At 38.5% G+C, this 26,569-nt stretch overlaps 2 protein-coding genes across 5 annotated transcripts; one reads left to right on the top strand and one right to left on the bottom strand.

Moving 5' to 3' along the window:
* The first annotated feature begins 33 nt into the window (after positions 1 to 33).
* On the top strand, positions 34 to 20,539 carry jkamp (jnk1/mapk8 associated membrane protein). Of its 4 annotated transcripts, none has more exons than XM_077537920.1 (7): positions 34 to 183; positions 738 to 820; positions 6,868 to 7,022; positions 9,272 to 9,478; positions 10,416 to 10,597; positions 10,693 to 10,769; positions 16,362 to 20,539. In XM_077537920.1, the coding sequence occupies exons 1-7, from the start codon at positions 177 to 179 to the stop codon at positions 16,578 to 16,580; spliced, it is 930 nt and encodes a 309-aa protein (XP_077394046.1). In that variant the 5' UTR covers positions 34 to 176; the 3' UTR covers positions 16,581 to 20,539. The 4 variants fall into 4 exon arrangements, with proteins under 4 accessions (XP_077394046.1, XP_077394044.1, XP_077394047.1 ...); XM_077537918.1 differs by having other exon boundaries at positions 37 to 155; positions 741 to 820; XM_077537921.1 differs by having other exon boundaries at positions 83 to 183; positions 741 to 820.
* A 4,104-nt stretch (positions 20,540 to 24,643) lies between these two features.
* fam241a (family with sequence similarity 241 member A) lies at positions 24,644 to 26,414 on the bottom strand. The gene is made up of 2 exons (XM_077537923.1): positions 25,946 to 26,414; positions 24,644 to 25,101 (listed from the first exon to the last, which is right to left on the bottom strand). Exons 1-2 carry the CDS (start codon positions 26,096 to 26,098, stop codon positions 24,808 to 24,810), a joined length of 447 nt encoding a protein of 148 aa, XP_077394049.1. The 5' UTR covers positions 26,099 to 26,414; the 3' UTR covers positions 24,644 to 24,807.
* Positions 26,415 to 26,569: the final 155 nt, after the last annotated feature.

Below are 26,569 nucleotides of genomic sequence, written 5' to 3'. Positions count from 1 at the left end.
CTTGACAGCTTCAACCAGTGCATTCTTATGTATAACAACTCCAGCGCAGTAGGCGGCGGTAATGTACCTTGTTCGTCAGATGCCAATAAACAAAAGAAGACAACGAGGGAAACAGTTTCCACTGTGGCCGTCTCCAAACATCTACCTCAACAACGGTGACGTTGAATATTTTTGCAATGATAGGTTAGTGCTGTTTCTTAACAACACTCAATATCTTATTTATGCCGTTTATCAAGTTATTATGATCGCTATGGTAGATCGCTAAATCATATGTTTAAGATGTCTCTGAAAGACAGCTACGTACCCGCTCCCTGATATGGTAACGTCATGTTCTTCAATGTTGAAGTAATGCACCTCGTGAATAAATAGGACTAACGATGTATATGTGTGCTCTTGAATTTGTGAAAGTGCTGATTTATATCCCTTTGGCAGTTGGCCTCGCTACAGGGTTATAATGGTAGTAGTAATGAAAAATTGGATTTACATTTCAACATAAAATGTTGCTTTTGTCTTTAGCAGACATACTTAATTTACTTTTACAATGTAGGTATGTCCAAGTATCTGTACGGTATTTATTTAGCTCAGCAGACACTGCTGTAATTTGGACGATTTGTTAATTTGATGCTGCAACAGACAGATGTACACAATCAACTCTATGTACTGTGAACTATGGATTAATTTGTTGAATTCTGAATTCGTAGTCCGTACAATATCTCCATCCGTCCATTCATCCCTAGAAGCTGTGGCCATGAGCGCAACATGCCCGGGCCTGTACTGTGGCAGAATAATGTTCAATGGATCAGTGGAAAGAGACTGTGGTGTAAGTATACTATAATAAACCGACAAGAAAGCACACTTTTTAAGTGTAATTAATAGTGAAACGAGCTGTATTTAGGTAGCAATTTTAAACCTGTTAGGCATTCATACTGGGGCCTGACCTATATATGCATTTTTTGAGGCCGATGCCGATACAGATTTTTGGCAGAAAAAAAAATACAGATTACAGATGAATCTGCCGATTATTAAAAAATATATATATGTATATGTATGTATATATGTATATGTATGTATATATATATATATATATATATATATATATGTATATATATTAAGGGTGTCACGATTTCGATTTTTTATCGAAATCGATCGAAATTACGTCACGATTTCGAGCATCGAAATAGAAGAGAGGACACACGATTCGATGCCCCCCCCCCCCGCGCCCGCCGCCACCTCCCAGGAAAGCAAATGAGACGCAGCCATTCAGCTACTAGCTAACGGCACTTGTTAGCTGACTTCTCCTGCAGTCATGATGGCAAGCGCGGACAGACACAGCAATGGTGCTTCAAGCCGCTCCCGCTTCTCTCGTCACCAGTTTGGAAACATTTTGCGTTCCCGGTGAGTTATGTCGACAACGTTCACGTTGTCGATAAAAAGACCACAGTTGCAAGATATGCTATGTGCGCGTACTGTACTCGGCCACGGTGTTACGCCCGGCTCGTCAAGGGGAAGGGAAGTAACACAATAACAGAAAATATAGAGTAGATAAACACGGGTCGACTTTAACATCTGAGTAGTTTTAATTGAAATTTCAGGCAGGGGTTTGACAAGGGAGTGAAAGTGGAAGGTGAACAAATAATAACCGCATTTGACAGAACTGACAGAACGGAGGAGAAACAACAATAACCAATAGGGGTATAATACACGGATACACAATAGCGTCGCGCTGGCACAGTCGTCCAATCGGAGTGTCGCGCTGGCACAGTCGTCCAATCGGAGTGTCGCGCTGGCACAGTCCTCCAATCAGAGTGTCGCGCTGGCGCATTCAAACTGAAGTACCATTATACGGGCACCAGCCGACACAAACACACACATACATACTAGGGGAGCGGAGCCGGCGGCGGGCCCGAGCCGCCAGCCGTAACAACGGGAAACACGACAAACATGACGGGACATTTACGCAGGCATCACAAAGATTTAGATTTATCAAATTCAACTAGAAGTGGGAAAACAACGGTCCAACCAACTATTTCATCCTCATTTACAGTGAAACTTCCACACACTTCAGCTCGCGCGAAACGCCAGATCCATAGGTCTATTTATAGCAGCAGACCTGCAGCCTTGGAAAACGCTGGATTCAAACATTTAATTAGTGTACTTGAACCACGCTACAGTATGCCCAGCAACTGTAAATGTTGGGATATAGTTTGTTCAGGCTGTATTTGTTCCATGACTTTGGATACAATATATTTTTTGTTGTTGTTGCACATTGCACATTATTTTAAGAGGAACGCACAGCACACTGTTGTAACCAAAAACAGTCAATAGATGGCAGGCACCCACTGTGACTTTTTGTTTTTGTTTTTTTATTTTTTATTTTACACTTCAGTAAGAACAAGACGGTTAACTTTATATTGTAAATAAATTCTTTGAATTTGATCATTCCTGCCTAATGTCAATTATCATATATTACATAAATTTACACAAAAATAATATGGAAATTGCATCACCTATATGTAGCCGATCTTTTGAAATAAGATTTACTGTACAATGAATAGAACCAATGATCATAGACTAGCCTTAGCCTACAGAAGCATATGCCTCTGTGTTATAAAGTGGGGGAGCGGGAAAAAAAAAAAAAAAAAATCGAAAAAAAAATCGAATCGTGACCCCAAAATCGAAATTTAAATCGAATCGTGGAGTTGGCGAATCGTGACACCCCTAATATATATATATATTAGTGCTGTCAAATTTAAAGCGTTAACTAATTAATTAATCACAAAAAAAATCGCATTAATCATTGTATTACCACAGATTAATCACACTATTAATTTTGATCGCAGATGATCTTTTTTAGCCGACAGTGGATGGTTACATTAAAGGTAGCTGTTTGAGTTTGAGCAATAAACATAACTACATGCATTAAAGTAAAGCATTTAATAAATGTTTACATATGCCGTAGGTCATTTTTTTCCCATTTTAAATTATGCAAATAATTAATAGATTAAAAAAAGCAGGATGAGCGTGTGCAGTGGATATAAATTTTTGAAGACGTCCTCATAACATTAAATGTCGAAAAAAATTAACACATAACAGGTGCGCTTCAAATTTAGTGGGCAAAATATGTTGCGGAAAACAAGCTTTTTTTTTAGGTCAGTGATAATCGTTTGACAGCTCTAATATATATATATATATTAGGGGTGTGAATTGCCTAGTACCTGACGATTCGATTCGTATCACGATTCACAGGTCACGATTCGATTCGATACCGATTAATCCCGATACGAATGGTCACGATTCGATACCGATTAATCCCGATACGAATTTATAAGTCGATTGTTGCGATTTTTTTCCATTCAAATTTAGAAAATACTATCAGTAAATTTGTACATGTACACTGTAAGATTTGTATGAATATATTTATCTAAAACTTGAGGCTTATAACCGTGAGCCACTGTACACAAACAGTTTGCAATCTGTTTCACATTTGAACAGCATTAAAATAAAAATATTAAGGCTTAATGTGCCGTTCATATAACATTCTTCCATGCTCAAGGTGTGAATCCTAAAAAAAAAAAAAAAAAAAAAAAAATAGATTCTGCCGATTATTGAATCGATTCGAGAATCGCGCGATGTAGTATCGCGATATATCGCCGAATCGATTTTTTTTAACACCCCTAATATATATATATATAAATGCATAAAATAAACCCCTTCCCCAATTCCTTTTCAATGGGTGTCATTTACGCACAAACTTTCACAATTAAGATTTCTGCTTTGAATGACAAGTCAATATCAAAATATTTCATGAAGTATACAATGTTATTGTATATATTTATGTGTCAATAATAAAACCGTTAGTACTTGTTTACAACTGTTGTAAAGCGTTAACCTTTTCCTTTATATATTTTTATCTTGTGTTATTCTCACAAGTCTTACTGGGCTAATCTGGGACCTCGGGGATTGCATTTCGTGCCATATCATGTGGAAATGTGTGTTGAGACAAAAAAAAAAAAAAACTTGAATTTTGAGAGAAGAAAGTCTCTGAATCCTTCAAATATCAACTTTAGAATATAACTTGAAAGGACAATGACAAAAATAACAATAATAAAGTGAAATAATAATGGTATAAACTAAAATAATAGCAACTGAAAAAACCCCCCAGAACAAATACTGACTGTTCCTGTGCATTTTGGCCTCTTGGGGGCAGTGTGGTGCTGTGCATCTATGGTGTACACACTTAAAGTGAGTATAGAAGAAAGTTGCTATTTAATTCTATTAAAATAACTAGTCCTTCACACATTGGGAAGAATTTGTGCCTTTGTGTAGTGTTATCTCATCTGTGGGTATGTGTTCCCACAAGATTTGTGTGTGGATATTCGTTATTTGAAGCAAAAACACTTCCGAAGTCTATGCTAACTTCGTGTTAGCGATGTTTTAAAAACGAAGCATGTTTTGTATATAAATATACAGCGGATGTAATTCTTGACGTTGTGTATTTAGTTTTACAGTTAACTCCAACTACGGTGTCATTAAACACTTTAAAGCAGTGGTCCCCAACCACCGGGCCGTGGACGGGTACCTGGCCGTGGGCCACTTTTGACCGGGCCGCGGCAGGCAGCACATCCGGAAAAAATAGAACTCTTGCGGAAACCTTCCGCATCGCTGCATCCGTTCCTCACCGCACTGCAGCTGTTGTGAATTGACACGCAGATTTGAATGCGTTCTATTCTTGCGGAGTCCATACGGCCGCCGTACGGAAAAAGCACCGCATCCGTTCAGCAGTTAGTGTGAATTTGGCGTTATGTTGCCGCATAAGGAGGGCACTCCTGACGTAGTTACATAAAATGGTTGTAGTTCACATTATTGTTATATCTACAAAATACCCGAGTTTTTGTGTTTCTCGTATCATTCATAAGCATTACCATAGTAACATCACCATATTAAAGCATTGTTGTTACCCTTGTTACTAGGGGTGTGAATTACCTAGTACCTGACGATTCGATTCGTATCACGATTCATAGGTCACGATTCGATTCGACACCGATTAATCCCGATACGAATTTATAAGTCCATTGTTGTGATTTTTTTTTTTTTAATTTAAACTTGTACACTTGATACTTGTAAGTAAACTTGTACAGTGTAAGATTTGTATGAAAATGTATTATTTATTTATCTGAAACTTCAGTCTTATACAGGTTGTAATCTATTTCATGTTTGAACAGCATTAAAATAAAATATTAAGGCTTAGTGTTCCGTTAATATAACATTTTTCCATGCTTAAGGTGTGAACCCTAAAGGCCTCAGTATGCTTCTGCGAGAGGCTCGCGTCGAGGCGTCACGTTGGAGCTCCGCTCGTGCGTTTGCCTTCCGACTTGTGCGCAATACACATCGGTGTCTGCTGGAGTTTCACACCAAGTCCCGCTGTCGCTATGGCTGGGCCGCCACAGAGTGGCGATTCCTCTGCATTTTATGACGGATTCAGGAAGTTCAATTTAATTCGGAAACACGAAACAAAGCCGGGGGGAGAGTAAGTTCATCACCGTGGCAATTAATTATTGCCAATTTGCACCGGTGTCGGCCGTAAACTCGCCAAAACACAACAGCCGTGCGCTTAGCGAACACAGTTTTTTATTATTATTTTTATTTTTATTTTTTAATTGTTGTTTTCCGCCTCTCGTCCCAGGCACATATCCACATGCACAGCCGTGGTCTCCGAGCAGGGAAGTCGATTTGCGCCGCCAGTTGCCTTCACGGAAACTATCTGGGCGGGGGGCGGGGAGAGAGAGAGAGAAAAAAAAGAAAAAACGCCATCGAACGGACCAATCAGAAGCGAGCGACGCCCCGCCATCGACGTGCGTCCAAGGATTGGCGACGTGTGCACGTCGGCAGGCCACGAGCGACGCAGCACTTAAAATTCATGGCTCGCGTCGATCATGTGATCGACGGCGCTCATCGACGCGAGAGCAAACGTGGAGGCATAAATTAGGCTTAAGACGTTTTGGTAAATATTTTTCCATCAAAAATGGCTATTTCAAAATCGATTCGGCCACCTATTGAATCGATTCGAGAATTGCGCGTTGTAATATTGCGATATATTGCCGAATCGATTTTTTTTTAACACCCCTACTTGTTACGGTGTTTGTGCTACTAGTACAGGTAGCTACATAAAATACATTGTGGGTTTGTTTTTGTTGTTGTTGTTGAAGCCATTTATTAATCAGCCGCTGAACCGTCCACTCTGGATTGCCGGTCCGCGATTGTTGTGGAGTTGTATGAACCAGTCCGTGGTGGAAAAAAGGTTGGGGACCACTGCCTTAAAGGACGCTTTGGGACAACAGAATAACCAGAGTAACATATGCTACTTTTGCTACTATACGCTTGCTATTGCTACACAAGCAAAATGGTGCATTCAGGGTACTTTCAAAGCGTTGGAAATTTCAGTTTTCTTCAATAACGTTTTATGGGTAAAATAATCGGCAGTTTGGCTCAATTGGCAGATTGTTTTGGCTGATCTTTGAAGGCCAATAATCGGCTGATTATAATCGGGGTGGGTCCACACCTTATGACGTCAAAGAGTGCCAACAGCTCGTTTTCTCAGGTTGGGAGGGGCTGGTGTTTGTCGAGCAGAATGATCTAGAATTTCCCATAGGGGGCGAATGGAGGAAAACACTACTTCCATCATGTTTTTGGCGAGGAATTAGCATTTTAACACGGCTAAAAGCTTAAAAAAATGTTCATGTTGATGTCCCTTTTTGTCTTTTTTTTATTTTATTTTTTATGTTTTTATAATGTCTGCATTCAGTTTCATCCCAATATTTTTGTGGTGTTTATTTTATTAACATATGTATTATTTTTGATTAACTGCAGGTTTGCCCTCGTGGAGAGCGGGCTAACGTCCAGAAAGTGTGTGAACGGTGCACTGAGTCCCCTCAACTTTATGATTGGCTCTATCTCGGCTTTATGGCCATGCTACCTCTCGTGCTTCACTGGTTCTTCATTGAGTGGTATTCTGGTAAGAAGAGGTGAGAATTAATTTAAAAATACATAATTGCAGAAATGTAAAAGTTGCGACAAACTACGAGCGAACTAGCAACAGGAATGCTGTATGTGTATGTAGATTCTCAGTCATCCAGGTCACGGTAATCAGCTAAACTTAAATCATGGGTAACTGACATTTCACCATTCATCGCAAAGGTCAAAATAAGAGGGTTGACATTGCAGTTTGTGTGTCAAAATTTATAATTTGCAAATCTTTAATACACATTGACTTGCAAAACAGAGAATCAAACACTGAGACAAAAAAGTAGTGATGTGTCTGTCAGTCCCGAATGAAACTTAAAAAATTCCCGTACATGATTGTCAATTATTAATTGTGAAGTAGACTGTGACTGCACAGCGGTATTGCTGCTTGGCAGTTGCCACACAGAGGAAGAAAAGGGACAAAAACAGAGAAATGAGAGGCACAAATTATTCCTTTAGTTGCTGTATGTATACAACCAAATTTAAAGTACCAAAAACCTTAACTATTTACACAATGTGAATTTAAGAAACAAAAATTGTTGATTCGGACAGCCAGCTCACTACTTGTCCCTCGTCACATATTACGTGACCATCGTATCTGTCATGACGCAGCGGCGCATAAATCTTTGACTATTTATTGTGAATAAAAACGTTTTCAAACTGTATTTCCTTTGCTGTACATATTATCAAGTATATCAAATTAAATATTTCCATAGTAAATAGTTATTGTATGGCTTTGATTCTCCCACCATTTTTTTTTTTTTTTTTTTTAACAAATGTTGTTCACTACTTTTCAAAGTGCATTGTGGGTAATTTTGAGGGCACTCCATTTTTTCTTTTGGACATTTGGACACACCTAGAAAATGGCGAGACCCCATACTATTGCATATGTAGGGAGTAGTGGCAACGTTCGGACATAGTCTTGGTCTTTGTGGTACAGGGACTACTTGTACGTGTTTTTTTTGTTTTTTTTCCCCACATTTGAGGTTCAAGGTTATGGTTGGGGAACAAAGAACCTTTTTGAAAAATGGCCACTTTCATGTGGCAAAAGTTATGATTCTGCGACAATTTGCTCCCGGCCAAAATGGGCAAAAGGAAACGCGAGCAAAATGAACAAGCATCTCCAGCATCATTGCCCTGATGTACATTGATTTTTTGTATATTACGATGATTATCATTATTTTGTATACATATTTTATACTACGGCATAGTGTTAAAACTGTCATTGCACAATGCAATTTTTGCTGACAAGCAAAATAAAGAGAATTTGGGGGAAAATTCGGTAGGGATGTAATGATATCCAAACATCATAAAACGATAACACGATATGAAGGTCACGATACGATAATTATCACAATAATATGGGGAGGTTGACGATACAAAAAATGTCACAATATTGCAAAAAAAATAATAATAATAATAAAAAATAAACCTCATACAAAACACAATCTTGTGCTTTTGTACATTACAGCAACACATATAAACTACCACCAATCTCTAATAACATTTAATATTTACTATTGAGGCACTTACTTGCAAATGCACGCACATATTGAGTTCCTCCACATATTGACTCACTTCCCTTCATCTGACAGTGTGGATTTGAAACATGCCTTGTGAAAATTAAACTGCACTAAAAACTAGCCACCAGAGGGTACTAGAACTGCACAAATGGAAATCAACTTGACTTTTTTTTTTTTTTTTTTTTTTTTTTTTTAAAAGAAGTGCTGCTGTTAATATTGTGACGTGACGACGGCGATATATTGTGGCAATTTTAATATCGCGATATAATGATATTGTCGTTATCGTTACATCCCTAATATTCGGTCAATGCTTTATAACACGAAGTTTTGCAAAAAATACACGGATGAGGGGGACCATCTGTAGTACTCACCCCGATTGACGGACGTAAACTTGCTTCAGTTGGTGCTCGGTCCGTGTTTTTATTCATACTTTACACAAGTAATTATGTCAAGTCAGATTGGATAATATCACGTCACAATTGATCATCTTTCACTAATGTGCTGTGACAGTGTTTGGGAATCACTTATATAACATGTTGCAATTGATGTAAAACAATTCTGATTAGTCTTGAGTCTTTGCGACTATGTGAATGCATCACAAATACTTGAATAGCCCTGCCATACTGGGTTCTGTGTCAAAAGCGGAGGCAAATATTGCCAGAGTTCCACTGTATTGTTGTAATTGGGGATGCCAAACTATTAATAACTTCTTCCATTTCTGACTTCAGTTCCAGTGCATTGCTGCAGCACATCACAGCCTTGTTGGAGTGCAGTGTGTCTGCTGTGGTCACACTGTTGGTGACAGAGCCGATAGGGATGCTTAGCATCAAGTCCTGTCGAGTCCAGATGCTGTCAGACTGGTACACCATGCTGTATAATCCCAGTCCAGACTACATCAACACTTTACACTGCACCCAGGAGGCCGTGTATCCACTGTAAGTCTTGACCGCAAATCTTCCTTCTCAAATCCCCACATTTTCCCTGAAAACACGTACAGTCAAACCTCGGTTTTCGAACGCTTCTGTTCGCGACAAAATCGGTTTTCGACCAGAAAATTCGAGAATTTTATGTCTCAGAATTCGTCCAAAAAATCGGCTTCTAGACTAAACGGAAAAAAGCCGAGCGTACCACGCGACTCACTCGAGAAAAAGCCGAGCGTACCATGCGACTCACTCGGGAGCCGAGCTAACTCAAATGCCCAGGATGCTTCCTCCGTAGCACATTCGTGTTCAAAGTTCGTTCGGTTTTGCATCGTGTATTAGCCCCTAATCATGGGTCCAAAGAAAGCAAGTGCATTTAGTTTTTTTTCTTTTTTCTTTTCTTTTCTATTTTCTACCCTTTTCTCTTTATGGTAAAAAGTATACAGTGCAGTTTATGGTGTAAAATAGTAAAAAAAAAAAAAAAAAAAAAAAAAACTTGGAAAAAGTTTTTTTTAGACTTTACATTAATTATAATGGGAAAAATTGTTTCGGATTTCGAACAATTCACTTTTGGAACAGCCTTCTGGAACGGATTATGTTCAAAAACCGAGGTTTGACTGTATTTTTAAAACCAGAAAAAGCTGAATTTTAATACTATTCATACTACTAGTAATTAGTGGTACCTCTACTTACGAAATTAATTGGTTCTGGAAGAATATTATATATATATATATATATATATATATACATATATATACACATATATATATATACACATATATATATATACATATATATATATACATATAGCATATATATATATATATATATCTATATCCTCCTTTTTGACCTCATGAAAGTGGCCACCCTAGTTGGAAACCTGCTTGGGCAACTATTAGAAATGCAATATTGAATACTAATTTGGCTTCCTCTCAATTCTTCTCTCCCTCAGCTATACCATTGTGTTAATCTATTATGCCTTCTGCTTGGTGCTGATGATGCTGCTTCGCCCTTTGTTGGTTAAAAAGATAGCGTGCGGCCTCGGCAAATCTGATCGATTTAAGAGCATCTACGCTGCTCTGTACTTCTTCCCCATCCTGACTGTGCTTCAGGCTGTTGGGGGAGGTCTGCTCTGTGAGTATGATCCTCTGATTCTGCTCTTCCTTCAGTGATTTTTCACCATCACAAAAATCACAAAGTTATATTACATGAACGTTTGTTTGTTTCAGATTATGCGTTTCCCTATATAATACTCGTCCTGTCTCTCGTCACTCTGGCTGTGTACATGTCTGCCTCCGAGATACAGGTAAAGACTGTTTTGTTTATTTAAGAGAGAGATGTATAATGATTGTTTTCACAATTTCAAACACTTCCAAGTGTTTTATCTAGGGATGTAACGATAAGGGCAATATCGTGATATTCAAACTGCCACAATATCGTTGTTGTCATGTTCACAATATTTAAAAGGAACACATGTAAAAAAAAAAAAAAAAAAAAGTCAGGTTGATTTCCATTTATGCAGTTCTAGCCCCCTCTAGTGGCTAGGTTATTAGTGCAATTAAATTTTCATTAGGGATGTTTTGGCCCTCTGTTTAAAATCTATGCTAATCGTCAGATACAGGGGAACCTAATTTTCTTGTGAAGCGATCAATGTGTGCTTGCATTCGCAAGTAAGTGCCTCAATATTGTTATTAAAGTTTGTAGGTGGTTTATATGCATTCCTGTTATGTACAAAAGCACAATATTGTGCTTTTTTTTTTTTTTTTTTTTTTAGTATGAGCTCCCTTTTTTTTCTTTTTTTACACTATATTGTGACCTTTTAAATATCGCCAACCCCCACAATATCGTGATAGTTATTGTATCGTGACCTTCATATCGTGATAATTGGATATCGTTACATCCCTAGTTTTAACACAATAAAGCCTGAAGCATGAAATAATTGCCAGAAAAATTCTGATTATTTGAAAATTGCGTGTTTATTGGTCCTTTTGAACAAACCAAAAAAATAATTTTAAATCAACTTCCACATATGACTTTTGATTTGTATCTTATTTGATACATCCGTTTACAGTGCTTAAAATTTTTAATTTCATATCAAACTAAAACATAATACATAGACATATACAGTGGGGTAAAAAACGTATTTGGCCAAAATACAAAGTAAGTCTATGGGAAAGTGGACAAATACATTTTGTTCCACTGTAAAAGAAGTATTTACAAACATTAGAAGTGACTTTCCACAGTCACAACATAATGTTATGTTGATGTTGGTCGCAACTATGTAATGTCAATAAAAAGTACGATAATGAAATCCTAAATGTCTAAAAGGGAAGTCAAGCTAGCCATCACGCGGGCCAACGTGGGGCCAATTTCAGAGTAAAAGTCTACTAAGGCTTTTTGCATTGCCGTCAATGTATTATTTGCTCAACTTTATTTTACTATTTGTTCAGTTAGGTTCAACAGTACAAAAGTTTTACTTGTAGTTTACACAAAGTCAGCCAGAACCTTTCTGGGATTTTATGACAGCCAATTGTCATTGCACTTTGGCATTGCAAATATGAAGGATAAATGATTGCTTTGAATTCATTTGGAAACAGTGTTTACTGATAAAGGCTACTTTTGTCACTATCCCATGGAGCTCTCAGAGAAAGTGGGCGGGCATTTAGTCCGCAGAGGCGGTGCAGGGGTGTGTCCGCACCTTATGACATCAAAGAGTGCGAACAGCTCGTTTTCTCAGGTTGGGAGAGGCTGGTGCTTGGAGAGCAGAATCACCTACATTTTCTCAGAGAGGGTTGAATGGAGGAAAACACCACTTCGATCATGTGTTTAATGAGGAATTAGCATTTTAACATTGGTAAAAGCTCCAAAAAGTGTATTTTTTATGTTGCTGTCCCATTAAACTAAACCCACAACAAGGCTATAATTATCAGTGATGAACTGTGAGCTAGTTCATTTTTGGAACAATGAACTTAGTTTGAAAAATGTCACTTATGAACTATGAACCGAACTAGTTCATTTTAAAATTTGTGAGCTGAACTTTGAACCGACTTGCGTAGAAAATGAACTTTCCCAACACTGAAGGTTGCAAATATGTTTGCGAACAATTTACATCTGTGACCCGCTCCGGCAACAGGGTCCGCAACTCCGCATGTCGGCAGGTTCGATCTAGAGATATGGCCGATATTACACAGTTGGACTTTATTTGTCCATTTTGAGATTTCTCCACAAATAGCCTCCTTGAGGTCTCTAGTTTCATTTCCAAGCGGCACAAATGTCCAAATTGTAATAGAAGTGTATGAAAATAAGCAATTATTAGACAGTATGCCTCGTAACTAGGGGGCGTGTTTTTAGCCTAGCCGCTAGCTAGCGCTGCTTCTTGCTGAACTATTTAAAACCAACCCGAATTTCCGAGCCTCAACCATAATTCACAAATGATTCATATAAATATTGTGAGGATACGCGAACCTGCTAATGGATGGACGGATGGACATAACAACCAAAAAAAAAGTCGAAACACACCATTCAGCACGTAAGTGAACAGCTAGTCAACCTACCCTATGGAGCAGTGGCTATGTTGTCATCGGTCCGGTTACCGGCGAATTGTCATCCAAACAGACAAAGATATTCTCCAGGATCGTTTTCTTAAATGGGATGACATGAACATAAAAATTAGCTATGAAATATGAAACTTGAAGATGAAACATGATCACGATGGTCTTCCACACACAAGCCAGTCATCCCGACACCCCGCCCCAAAATACTGCACACAGACTATATTGACTTGTAAATACAATAGTGTGGTGTCCCTTGTGTATTACTTGTAGGGATGTAACGATATCCAAACATCACAATACGATATTATCATGATATGGTCATACGATAATTATTATGATATTGTGGGGGCGTTGGTGATATTTAAAAAAGATCACAATATTGTAAAAAAAAGAGCTCATACTAAAAAAACAACAACAATATTGTGCTTTTGTACAAAAAAAAGGGCTCGTACAAAAAAAAAAGCACAATATTGTGCTTTTGTACATAACAGCAATGCATATAAACCACCAACAATCGCTAATAACAATATTGAGGCACTTGCTTGCTAATGCAAGCACACATTGATCGCTTCACAAGCAAATTAGGTTCCCTTTGATCTGACAATTAGCATAGATTTTAAACATAGAAGGCCAAAACATCCCTAATGAAAATTAAATAGCACTAATAAACTAGCCACTAGAGGGTGCTTGAACTCCACAAATGGAAATCAACCTGACCTTTTTAACAAATGTATTCCATTTAAATATTGTGAACATGATGACGACGATATTGTGGCAGTTTTAATATCACGATATTGCCCTTATCGTGACATCCCTAATTACTTGGGGTGGGGCGGTGGGACAAAACAAACAAAAAAATGTTAAACCATCACATTTTCATGTTTTCATGAGACCAAAAGCATTTGAGACATCACGTCTCAATCATAAGTTATCAATAAAGCACTTATCACAGGCCACGTCAGATGGCAAATAATCTTTTCATGAAGACAAAATTATTGAATCAAATTTCCCACAGTGGTACTCTGACCTAATTTAAGCAAGAAAATACCACAAGAAGCAATAATAAAATAAGCAAACTTTGGCTGATGCCTCAGAAGATAAATTTTCAGCTGAATGTTATCTTCAAAGTTGGGGCTGATTTCATCTCTTGAGAGGTCAAACTTCCAAAACTTTTAAAGGGTTCAAATGTTGGACGATGACCTTTCCTGCTATTGGAATTGACTTTCCACTGATATTTGAACAGTTCCTGAAAATTTCAGATTCATATGTTTTTCCTAAGATAGTGTTTCCCAACCCTGGTCCTCGGAGCACACTATCCAGCCTGTTTTCCATGTCTCCCGATTCCAACGCAGGTGAGGATCATTATCAGGCTCCTCCAGAGCTTGCTAATGAGCTGTCATTGGAATCACCTGCGTTGCAAATAGAGAGACATGGAAAACAGGCTGGATAGTGTATCCTGAGAACCAGGGTTGAAAAACACTGTCCTAAGGTACTGGTTGCTATGGACATTTGAATGATGCAAGTACCAAAACTTTAAAGCCCCTTTTCACAAAACTGGGAATTTCAACCTTCCAACATTAAAACTGCTGTAACTCTGTCAATTTTTCAGCTACATCCATGTATGATATATCATTTTAAAGGGAATTAAGTGCAGAATTCATTTGGATTTTTTGGCACGAGGACCCTTTTGCCAGAGCCAGTCACATTTATTTAACTCCATAAAAGTTTGACTGTTTGTGCATTTCATGAGAGTCTAATTTCTTACTATTTCATATACAGCATAATGTGGCCATGTATTTTATTATACATTATTATTTATTATATTTATTAATTATTTATTATATATTATTATAAGGTCTTCTACAGTTAAATCCCCCAGCCCCAAGAATCCTGCTTTTTTTTGCCATTGTGACATGTAGCGTAACTGTTTGGCTTCATTGCATTCCCTAGCTATGCCAAATGGCTATTCAAGTGTTTTCAACTTTTTGACTTTCAATCGTTCTTGCGACGCTTAAAAAAAGAAGAGCAGCAAATCTATAGACCAGGGTTCACCAATTCCGGTCCTTGAAGTCTGGAGTCCTGCATGTTTGACATGTTTCCCCCTACCAACACACCTGATACTAAAGTTCAAGATCGTTATCAGGCATGCTGATGAGCTGATTAGGTGTGCTAGTGTGGTGGAAACATCTCAAACCTGCAGGACTCCGGACCTTGGGGACTGGAATTTGTGAACCCTGGTATAGGCTTTTAGTCGTTTTACTGGCAAATCTGATACACCCCTCAGAACAGGAGATAATAATGGAGATGGAGAATAAAAACTAAACTGAAGCTTTTTCGAGCAAATACAAAGAAAAAAATAACAAACCTGCTTGAAAAACTAATTCAAACTGAATATAATAAGTCAAAACGAAATAAAAACTATCCTAAACTATTTTAAACTTGACATACATATGTTTACTATTACATGATAATACTTGTTGATAGGGCTGGGACTAAAATATCGATATCGAATCGATATTCCTTTTCATAGCCCAATATCGAGTCATAAAACCATGAATCAATACTTTTAATAGTTTTTCACCCTGTAAATTAATGTGCCAAATAGGGCCTGACCGATTAATCAGCCAATTATTGGCCTTCAAACATCGGCCAAAACAATCTGACAATTGAGCTTAAGGCTGATTATTTTCCCCTTAAAACATTATCAAAGAAAGCCGAAGTTTCCCACACTATGAAAGTATCCTGAATTCACCATTTTGCTTGCATAGCATTAGCAACTAGCAAGTGTGTAGCGTATGTTAGTCTGTTGTCACGAGGCGTCCTTTAAGCTGTTTAATGACACCGCACTTGGAGTTAACTCTAAAACTAAATACACAATGTTAAGAATTACATCCACTCTATATTTAAATACAAAATATGTTTCGTTTTTAAACCATCGCTAGCCTAGCGCAAACAGGAAGTTAGCAAATGCTAACGGAAGTTAGCAACGACTTCGGGAGTTTTTTCCCTTCAAGAATCAAATCGGGCCCTTCTGAATCGAATCGAATCGAATTTGGAAATCTGAATCGATACCCAGCCCTACTTGTTGACTATCTTGGAATTACTTGCCACATTCTTATAATGTAAAACAACAATAGTGGTTCTCTGTTCTAACAGCTTCACTAATGTATTGTATAGTAAAACACAATTTATAAAATGTCATTAAACAGCAACTCATTGCTTGATTGGGAACATGCATGCTAGTAATTTAGCCTTTCTAAGCCAAAAGTCTGAAACAACAGCAGGGGGTCGCTAACGCCAGCCGGTTTCTTTTCTCCCTTTGTGTTGTGTCACTCTCCAAACAGTCCTTTAAGAACCTGGCTGCTAAGAAGAAGCGTTTGGTGGTCCTGGTCAGTCACTGGTTGCTCCATGCATACGGCATCATCTCCATCTCACGCCTGGACAAGCTGGAGCAGGACCTGCCGCTTTTGGCCCTGGTGCCCGGTCCCGCTTTGTTCTACATAGCTACAGCCAAGTTCACGGAGCCAAGCCGCATTCTGTCGGAGGGTGGGAATGGACACTGAAAGTCCAAGTTATATTTAGAGCAACCATATCAATGCCTAGACAGTGGTATTCTCATGTCAGTTGTTCAGCATGAGTATTTTTCTTTTTCTTTTTTTAAACGCATAATTTCGGTGACCAAAGCAGATGCTCATTGTCACGCATGTCTCGGCCAACGTCATTTACAGAACAGTCACTGTGTACAGGCAGTAACACTTTTAAAACCAGGGTTGGGAATCCAGGTCCAGAGAGAACAAACCCTCAAAAAGTTTGACTTTAGCCACAGGTGCTGCTATTGGCTTGTTTCCCTTCCAGTTAAGTAGAAGCATCTGTGGCTAAAGCCAACCTGTGGGAGGGTTTTTACTAACGGCGTTAGTCGATTAAAAATTTTAATCGTAATTAATCGCATGACTTCAATAATTAACTGACGATTAATTGCACATTAATCGCATGTTTTATACTTCAATTTATATCAAAATTTTCCAAAAAAATTACATGTTTTTCCTAATTTAAATATGGTTTATTTTTCACTCATTGATACAGTAATTTCATAACAATTGAAAAAAAATAAATACAATGTAAAATATCTACTGTATGGTAAAAAAAACAAAACAGAAAACAAGTGAGACTGATTTGTGTTGATCATTTTTCTTTCACTACAACATGGCATAATTGCATTTGTGAGACAATGTTGACATCTCAGTGCATTTTTCTTTTCATATTATTCTATTCATATTCTTCTGACTAATTTTTAACATGAAGTAACTTGTGAAATTTTGCACATTTTTTATACTGTAAAATACAACCTAGTCCCCAGAAATATATGCATTGTTATTTAAGTAGAAGCATCTGTGGCTAAAGCCAACCTGTGGGAGGGTTTTTACTAACGGCGTTAGTCGATTAAAATTTTTAATCGTAATTAATCGCATGACTTCAATAATTAACTGACGATTAATTGCACATTAATCGCATGTTTTATACTTCAATTTATATCAAAATTTTCAATAAAATGTACATGTTTTTTCCTAATTTAAATATGGTTTATTTTTCACTCATTGATACAGTGATTTCATAACAATTGAAAAAAAAATACAATGTAAAATAGCTACTGTATGGTAAAAAAACAAAACAGAAAACAAGTGAGACTGATTTGTGTTGATCATTTTTCTTTCACTACAACATGGCATAATTGCATTTGTAAGACAATGTTGACATCTCAGTGCATTTTTCTTTTCATATTATTCTATTCATATTCTTCTGACTAATTTTTAACATGAAGTAACTTGTGAAATTTTGCACATTTTTTATACTGTAAAATACAACCTAGTCCCCAGAAATATATGCATTGTTATTTAATTTATTTATGCGAAATTGTATTAGTGTATTCCTTTACGGAACGCTGAATGCTTTTATTTTGTTAAGTTTAATAGGATTTGCATTATAAAATAGCGTGTCTTTACTGCATACGAAACAGAAACGATCGATGTGTACTTTTCATATTAAGGGCTACTTAATTTTAAACAAGAAGTAGCTTGCGATCGTCTGGACATTTTGAAATTGTAAAATACAACTTGACACCGGTTTCTACAAATATATGCAGTATAATTTAATTTATTACTGCTAAATTGTGTTATAGTGACTCCTTTTCAAGACATTGGGCGCTTTTATTTTAAGTTCCCGGATGCGCCGTGATGCCCCTCTCAAGTGAACATGTCGCTAGTACTTTCACTTTCACAACCTGACGGTGCTTTACTGCAACGAAACAGAAGATGATGTTGGACTTTCTGGAGCTGCCGAATAAAATACACATCAAAAGATCAAGTGGCTTGGAGTCACTCCAAGTGACAAGATTCGGCGCTTGGCTCTCACATGGGGTTGAGAGAGCTGTAGCAACTATGCTGCTGTGCTAATCGCTAATACTGATGCTACCGAGTGCGGTCTGTCAAAACAGGGAACTGGTGGAAGTGCTACACCGTCCAAATGGCTCCTCCACTCGAGCATTGTGCCCCTTAAACATTGCGTATTGTAGCTCCAGTGCAGTACAGTGCATTTCTATTGGGTAATTTGACATGGACGTTTCTGCTGCTTTGTGACTGGAATTCTCTTTGAGGCTTTCCAAATAAGGAAGTGGTCGTTAATCGAGCGTTAAAAAATTTATTGTCGTTAAAGGCACTTGTAAGTTAATGAGATAATGACGCGATAATTTTGACATCCATAGTTACTTTCTGGACCTAGATTCCCCAACCCTGTTTAAAACCTGAATAATGGAAATATTAGGGTTTTGAAAGACCATTTAAACACGCAAAAACTTGAATGTGCTCTTTTGCGGGTTTTTAACTGTTTGACCGCAAAAAACGTTCAATAATAACGATTAGTCAAATCACAATGTATGCCGCCATGAATGTTAAATAACGTCAACTACGTTTTTTTTTTTTTTTAACTCAATGGGAAGTGCAACGTCTAACCCTGGGTTTACACCGGTTGCGTGTGCGGTGCGGCTGTGGTGCGGTGCGTCTTGACTGCGTGCTCCGGACGCGTCAATTTTTGGGCCAATCCACACCGGCTCCGCACAGCTGCGGTCCGGCAGCTCCGTCGCCGACCACTTCCCGCCGTGTCTCGCGTGACCGCGCGCAATCATGTGGCATTAAAAACAACGACAAACACACAGAAAGTCTGTGCTCAACAGAGAAGCAGAAAGAGAGGTGGACTTTTATTATTTTGTGGCTTTCTACCTCCAATATAAACCTCTCCTCGTCCATGTTCGCTGGTGTCTAAACCGTGAATGAGCACCTCGCACGTTAACTCCAGGCCCGTCTACGCCCACATCACGTTTTGCTAACATGCTTGCGAAATAGGAGCTGGCGAGCGTTTTATCTTGAAAGGTAACTGGAAATTTATTTTGAAACTGCGTCGGTCTTCCCGTCCCGCTCGATATGTTTTGTGCTAGCTTGCCATTTGCCGGAGGACAACCGCGGCGTCCGGCAAAAATAGAAAATAGGTCTATCCTTGCGGAAGGGCTGCGGCACGCCGCAGCTGAGACGCAGTCGACACGCAACGCACCCACAAGCGGTGTAAACTGCACCATTCGAATGAATGGAATCTAATTGCTTGCGTCGCCGGAACGCACCACAACCGCAACCGGTGTAAACCCGGGTAAGCGCAGCACTGCCTGGTCAGTGGGTTTTGGAATCAAAACCACCCACTAACTATGGCCAACAGATGGCAGCATTGTATCTCTTTTCAATGGGCTGCCGGTGTATAGAATTACAATGAAACATGACAGAATGTTATGAAATCTGATGAAATAGAACGTTTTCAAGGATGATGTGAATGATCCGTCCCAACATGGTGACGTGCATTAAAATTAATCAGGGGTATTATTTTGACGAACACCAGACTAGTCAAAAAAATGGGAACGCCATATATTTATCAAATGTTATAATATTGCTCCGTTTCCCCATCAATACCAAGAAATTGGGCGCCGAAGGTGCAGTTCAAGTGTATATAATGTAAATAGTCTTTACTTGGTCTTGACTATATGGGCACTGGCACGGATATCAGAAAACTTTGTCCTAAATATACCAAGGTTTTTAAACTTCAAGTGGCTTGAAGCCAACTAATCATGAAACGTCAATTCTCCATTATTGGACTGTAAATAAACGTTTCTTTGTTTGCTAAAGACAAAGTTTGGGATAGTTTCATTTAACATCTTGGCTAAGTTATTTCATCTAAATAGCTTCAAACAACGTGCAACTAGATGAAATAAAACTGCACCGCATGTACGCAGAGTGCAAATGTAAAGGAAGCTATTGTGTATTTTAAATGGAGATTTTGTTTTTGTACATACGTTTTATTTTGTTTTCTGTACAGCTGAAAACGCTACATACCTGTACTGTTGACTAAGATCCAAGTTTTTTTTCTTCATGTTTATTTTAAACTGTCTTGTGTGATAAAAATATATATTTAAATATATGTTCCAACACATACTGTCCTCCTTTTATTAATATGAACCACTTGCGTTGTTGTTTTGTTTTACTCCTCTAGATGGGGCTCTTAGTTTAAAGATGCAGTGTAAATTAATTCACTTGCATTAGCCTTTATCTAAAAAATATATATCGAAAGTGGTTCATAAAGCTTGTTTTTCCCAAATTAGAAGTAACATTCTTGTTTTAATAGCACTTGAATTTGTCTTGTCTTTTTTTTTTTTTTTCATTATACTAATCGAAATTTATTGGGAAAGGTAAAATATATGCTCCACAAAAGAAGCAAACCACACATGCAGGCATGGAAGTGAAGTAATTTGCAATAAATGGATAATTTTCAAAAAATATATACTGTACTTAGAGGCGGTTGGGCCGAGGCCACGTATCTGCTTTAGTTTTTGAGATCAATGATCCCTGGTGAAGGAATACCTGGATTGTTTTGATGTTTTTATTTCTGAATCAGATTTTGCTTGTTGGCACTCGTAATTATTGCACATTTTACCCAAATCAAGTTGTAAATGTCATTAAATGTGCAGGAAAACACTGTAAACTACTATGTCCGTTGAACCAATAGCGCGCAAAGCTACAAATCACGTGATGTTATTCAGCCAATCGCAGACGGCGATATGCATCAGCAGCTATTGGTTACAAAAAGTCAGCTGTTGGGGGCGACTCTACAATAGTGATGGGATTTTCGGCTCTTTTCAATGATCCGGTTCATTTGGATCGGCTCAGTGAAAAGAGCTGGCTCTTTTTGGCTCCAAATGGCTCTTTTAACTTTAGTTTTTCTCTTAAATATTTACGACAAATTTACCATACATTTTGATAAATGACTTGGTAAACTAAATATTACACTCTACTGACTGCAAATAGAAACAATTTGCAAGCAAAGAAAATGATTTTTTCCCCCCTCATTTTATTGAACATTAAAAAGGCGCCAAACAATAAACAAGCAACAATTAAAATTTCAACCAACAACAATCAAAATAACAAATAACAAAAATAGTGAGTAGTAATTTAACTACAACAGTAGCAGCGAACAAAACAAACATTAGCTACTCACCTGTTCCAGGATATAAAAAAAAACAACAACCTTGGCTTTATTTTAAATTTGCATTTAAAAAACCCCCAAAAAGGACGACATATCAACTTGGACGGGCTGATCCAGTTCCTTCTCTCATCTGACTTTAACCAATTAAAATGTCTCCAAATGTTATTGCATTTTTGGCTCATCTTGTACAAACCGTGTTTGTGTGTCGTCCTTTCCTCTCCTGTTTTCTCCTCCACCTGTCTTTCTCTGTCTGCAGCTGCGCAGATGCAGTTCGTGCAGCTCGTAAAAAAATGAAGCGGTCTATTGTTGATTATTTTCTAAAACAAAATGAGAATGAGGAGGAGAATGATAGTGGTAAAGGAGGACCAGCGGACGGCGCCAAATCAAACGATACAGATTATTCTGCCCATCAGAAGTTTTAGTTTGAATTTGTGCAGTCTTTAAGCGCCCTCCTGTGGTTGCTAGATTTAATGTTTTTGTTGAGTAAAAAAACAAATAGACAAAAAAAAAAAGACGCCACACCACTCCTATGTGGCAGCACGGAACACTGACACGTTCATTGTTACGCAGACTGTTGAATCTTATTTTTGTTGTTGCTTTGGACATGAATTGTCCGTAAGTACATGCGATGTCAGTTTAAAAACACGGTATATTTATTTTAGTGAATTAGGACAATTAGAGAATGTTGAATGTGCAATGTAACTAACTACTAGCATGAAAGTGTGTTGTGTATAGTTAGCTAATATTACATTGTTTATTATTTTATTTTCTAGTTTTACGACAACCTAAAGAGGGTAATGGTCAGAGGCCATTGTTCAAATTAACTGCACAAAAGGAAAACAAAGTCTGGTTATTTGGAACGTCGTTAACTTGCTGTCTAGCTGGTGAAATCGAGAAGCTTCGGACCGAGGACAGCCGAGGAGCAGGTGAAGGAAAAGAAAGTACTGACTTTTAATTAGTGTTGTTCCGATACCGTTTTTTTGGTCCCCGATACCGATACCCAGCTTTTCAGTTCGATACCATACCGAGACGTGAGGTTTTTTTCCTCAACATGAAAAAGCTCTCCTGCCATTGTTTCAGAGCATTCAAGGGCCAATAGGATATCTTAGATCGGCATGCAGTGAACATGTCACATATAAGTGAATGTCGTGCACGAGCAAGACACAAGATACTGCACCCAAAATGATACATTAGCGTTGAAATGAATGGTATCGGCATGTTACTTGTGAGTACTCACCGATACCGATACCACTGTTTTAGTGCAATATCGGCGCCTCTGCCGATACCAGTATCGGTATCGGAACAGCACTACTTTTAATGAGCTAAACAAAATAATGTTGACATGAGTTAAGTTATACGAAATTATTGACTTGTTTTGATAGCCACTGCTGTTGCAAGCAAACCTCGTGTTCCAATGAAATATTTTGCAAATATATCTAGTTGCGTATGCCTAAGGTCATGCTGCACCTCCACAAAAAATGGGGCGACCAAATCCTGTGCTGTGCGAGCAAATAAAAATGTTACTCACACCAGTGCTAGTAGTGGAAAAGTTAGTGTAGAGCCCTGTGATGCTATGTATATGTTGTACAAAGTTTGGCGATGTAAATGAGTAAATGCGTCAACTGTTAGCATGTATGTTAGCATATGTGTTTACAAGTCTTGCTCAAGCACTTGTGAAGCTCAAGACTTGAAGCTATAATTCTTTGTCACTGAATATTCATCTCAAATTACTATTACGTTATTCATCACATATGGTGTGGGAGGGAAAACCCAAATTGGTGGAAGTTATGTGGGTTTAAGTAGCAGCTGGCCATGCAGCTTCAGTCAGTGAAGGGCTTGATAAGCCACGCACTCACGGTGACAAGTTGATGTAACGGTTTAGTTTATTAAGGGTATTTTATTGATGTTTCAGAAATGTAAATGGACATAGAGGGAGAGATCAGGGAGGGAACGTAAATGAGGTATACAGGTTTGTACATGGACTTCTTCCAAGAACAGTGCACCAGCCCGAGTATTGCCTCTGGAGCTGGGGGGGGAGTGATCATCTTGTCCATTCATTCCACATCACAGCAGACCTGTCCTGGACTACAAACACTGCGGTGGTGGTGGAAAAAGGCCCAGCAGTGGCTCCACTTTAAGGCTTCTCAGGAGTGAGAACCTCAACACTCCTTCTACCGCTCCTGCATAGAGCATCTGCTGACCTTTACCATCAACAGTGTGGTGTACCCCAGCTGTACTGAGGAAGAGGCTGCAGAGTATAAAGGACTGCAGAGAAGCTCATCGGCTGCTCTCCTGCTCATCAACCACTCCCGCTGCCTATTGTTTTGCATCTTTTATTTATTAGTTTTGCACAGACAAGGTTTAATATATTTATACTGTTTATTTTTTCTATTTGTGAATTTAAGTTTTGCTACTTTTGATATTAGACAATCAGACAATTATTGACAAAAAGACAGTCAACGTGACGTGAATACTCTGCATTTGGCTCATTACGTGTGGGCTCATGCCCGCCGATTCGCGACCGGAATTGTCGGACGGCCCACCGGGAATTGTCCCGCCCCTCCAGATGGTCCAGTCCAGGTATGGATGGGACCAACCAATCATCACAAGCCAACAGGAACTTTCTGTGCTTTTCCATGAGCGACTTTATTGTTTCTCTTAGGAGAATGTAATCAGCAGTAGAGAACTTTACTGCCCAATGTACAAAAGCAAGGTCCAAAAGACAGTATCGCTTGAATACATTTGATGTGGAAGGGTGTGTCCTGACTGCAACCCTATCAAACCAAATAACCAACCAGAAAATATAACCTAGCCTTCCTTTCTTGACATGAAGAAATTATAACCTCACACTTGTTTTTTGTATTAATTTACAAAAATATATCCCACAGACTAAACATTTTAGACCTGGAACATTTTGCTCAATCATCTATCTGAAGTACATGTATCTTATAATGGGTTGTTTGCCATATTAGCCATGTTGATGTGTATTAAGAAAAAAAAAACATTATTTTGTAATGAGTGCTGAAGAACGTTTCAATCAGCTTTGTTTCTCCTCCAATTCAATCACCCCCACCAAATACAAAATCCAATACCAAATACAAAGCCCTCATTAGTCAGCATATAAAAGAACTGACATCCATCTATCAGTTGTGCAGTGTTGTCCAAACACAAAATGTCCAGAAGCATCCATAGTTACCAGGAGAGCGCTGACTTTCATTAGTCCTGAATGTAAATGATGATGATGCACAGAGTCCCCACGAGCCCCAGTGCCTGAATGCCGAGGAACCACAGCAGTAGCCAGAAGAAGACAATCACCACTGGCTCTACTATCTTGTCCCCGAAGTACATCTGGCTGAAACCCATCCCTCGCAGAGACTTATTGAACATCCCAAACAGTGTCCCCATCCGCACACAGTCATCCAGCGGAGGCTCCCTGGTGGGATTGTCCTCAGGTAGCCACCTCATGCTGGCATTAATTGGAGGTAGTGGTTGGGGCCTGCTCCCCTCATCCTGGAAATAAGCAAAGACATTAGTTAGCGCCGGATGTCGTGTCATTTAAGTATTCATTTGTTTACCCTAAATCATTTAACCAGCCGTATACAACAACTAAACAAAAAAATAAATTTTACTAAGATGAAATGACAACAACAAGCTAGTTGGTGGGGAAATAAATGTTGAGCAAGTCCAGATTATGGACAAAAAAACAAAACAAAAAGCAGTAATGGCCCCATAACACATAACTGTCTGTATCTGTACAGTATTTACATTTAAACTAGACAATGAAATTTATGGGTTCTGACATTCATCAGCCTGGTATGCCCACGTCAAGTTTCATAAAATTCAAAATGTACTTAAAAAAAAAAAATCGTTTTTAATTGTATACAGGACAAATATCATTGAAACACATATTAAAGTAATTATTATTGCTTATTACGACATCAATGCTTGTAAGACGAAAATGAAATTAAAATAAATTTGCGGTGAACGTCGTCGAGCACAGACTTCAAAATTTCACACACCAAGCAGGTCACAGCAGTTCACATTTTACCGACTAGGAGTTAGAAAAGTGATTTTGACTTTGTAGAGCGTATTGTTATTACATTTAGAGCGCAGTAGCACATTGAAATATTGGAAAATGAACTGTTAAGCTTTCTGTTTATATAAGGTAAACAAAACAGGACTGCCCACCGAAACGGGTAAGTTCAACTAACATAAACCGGCATTTAATTAAAAGCGCTTAGACCAACTTTCTGCCGGGACAGAGGGTTAAAAACAAAAAAACAAAATCGAACGGTTGTAAGATAGCATGTCGCCTCGTAACAAGGAAAGCTAGCTTCTTAGCAGGAGGCTTTACCCGGGTCGGCTGCTCCTGTGCTGCCGTCTGCCTTGTGCCATTGACAGGTTGAGGAAGAGAATGCCACCCTCTTTGGTTTTCCAACGACGTCTCTGTCAAGTCACGCCGATGAACAAAATAACGCTCATTTCGATTTGGTGGTGTCGCGGACATGTTCCCAGGCAGTATCTTCAGGAAACATTCGTCTGACGTGACGACAACTCTGTTCCGACCGTGGACCGCTTTGCGTGGTTTACCATGGCTGAGAAATTCCCAAGGCAGACTCGGTCGTTCTCAGCCTTATCATATCAAGCCTGTGCTACTTACAGGTCAAAATAGTAATCGCAGCTGCAGTGCGCGTGCGTGCGTGTGTTTGTTTCATTGGGGTCAAATTCTGCAATGGTAAATTTGATTTAACATTTTTGTGTCCAAAAAAAATGTCAAAAAAATGTCCTATTATTTGCCATGCTGTGACAAAATTTACTATATTTTATCATCATGGGTATTACATCTGAAATACATCCATCATTCAATTTTTTAACCACAAAATAAAATTATGACATTTTGATGGTTCGACACAGTTTGTTCCCCCCCTCAATGTAATACATAAGGAAGCGAGGAACACATCAGCACTGTATACAGTGC

Source organism: Festucalex cinctus, chromosome 12 (genome assembly GCF_051991245.1).
Source record: "Festucalex cinctus isolate MCC-2025b chromosome 12, RoL_Fcin_1.0, whole genome shotgun sequence".
In the NCBI taxonomy this organism is placed as follows: Eukaryota; Metazoa; Chordata; class Actinopteri; order Syngnathiformes; family Syngnathidae; genus Festucalex; species Festucalex cinctus.
The sequence above is the reverse complement of the archived record's forward strand: the minus strand, read 5'-3'. Positions and strand labels throughout refer to the sequence as shown.

What these genes read in the sequence shown, in the direction of transcription:
- jkamp (XM_077537918.1), top strand. Translation starts at nt 62, where the DNA reads ATGTACCTTGTTCGTCAGATGCCAATAAACAAAAGAAGACAACGAGGG. An exon ending in CAGTGGAAAGAGACTGTGGT is followed by an intron (nt 821 to 6,867) that starts GTAAGTATACTA and finishes GATTAACTGCAG; the next exon opens with GTTTGCCCTCGTGGAGAGCG. An exon ending in TGTTGGGGGAGGTCTGCTCT is followed by an intron (nt 10,598 to 10,692) that starts GTGAGTATGATC and finishes TGTTTGTTTCAG; the next exon opens with ATTATGCGTTTCCCTATATA.
- fam241a (XM_077537923.1), bottom strand. Translation starts at nt 26,098, where the DNA reads ATGTCCGCGACACCACCAAATCGAAATGAGCGTTATTTTGTTCATCGG. An exon ending in CACAGGAGCAGCCGACCCGG is followed by an intron (nt 25,102 to 25,945) that starts GTAAAGCCTCCT and finishes GCTTATTTCCAG; the next exon opens with GATGAGGGGAGCAGGCCCCA.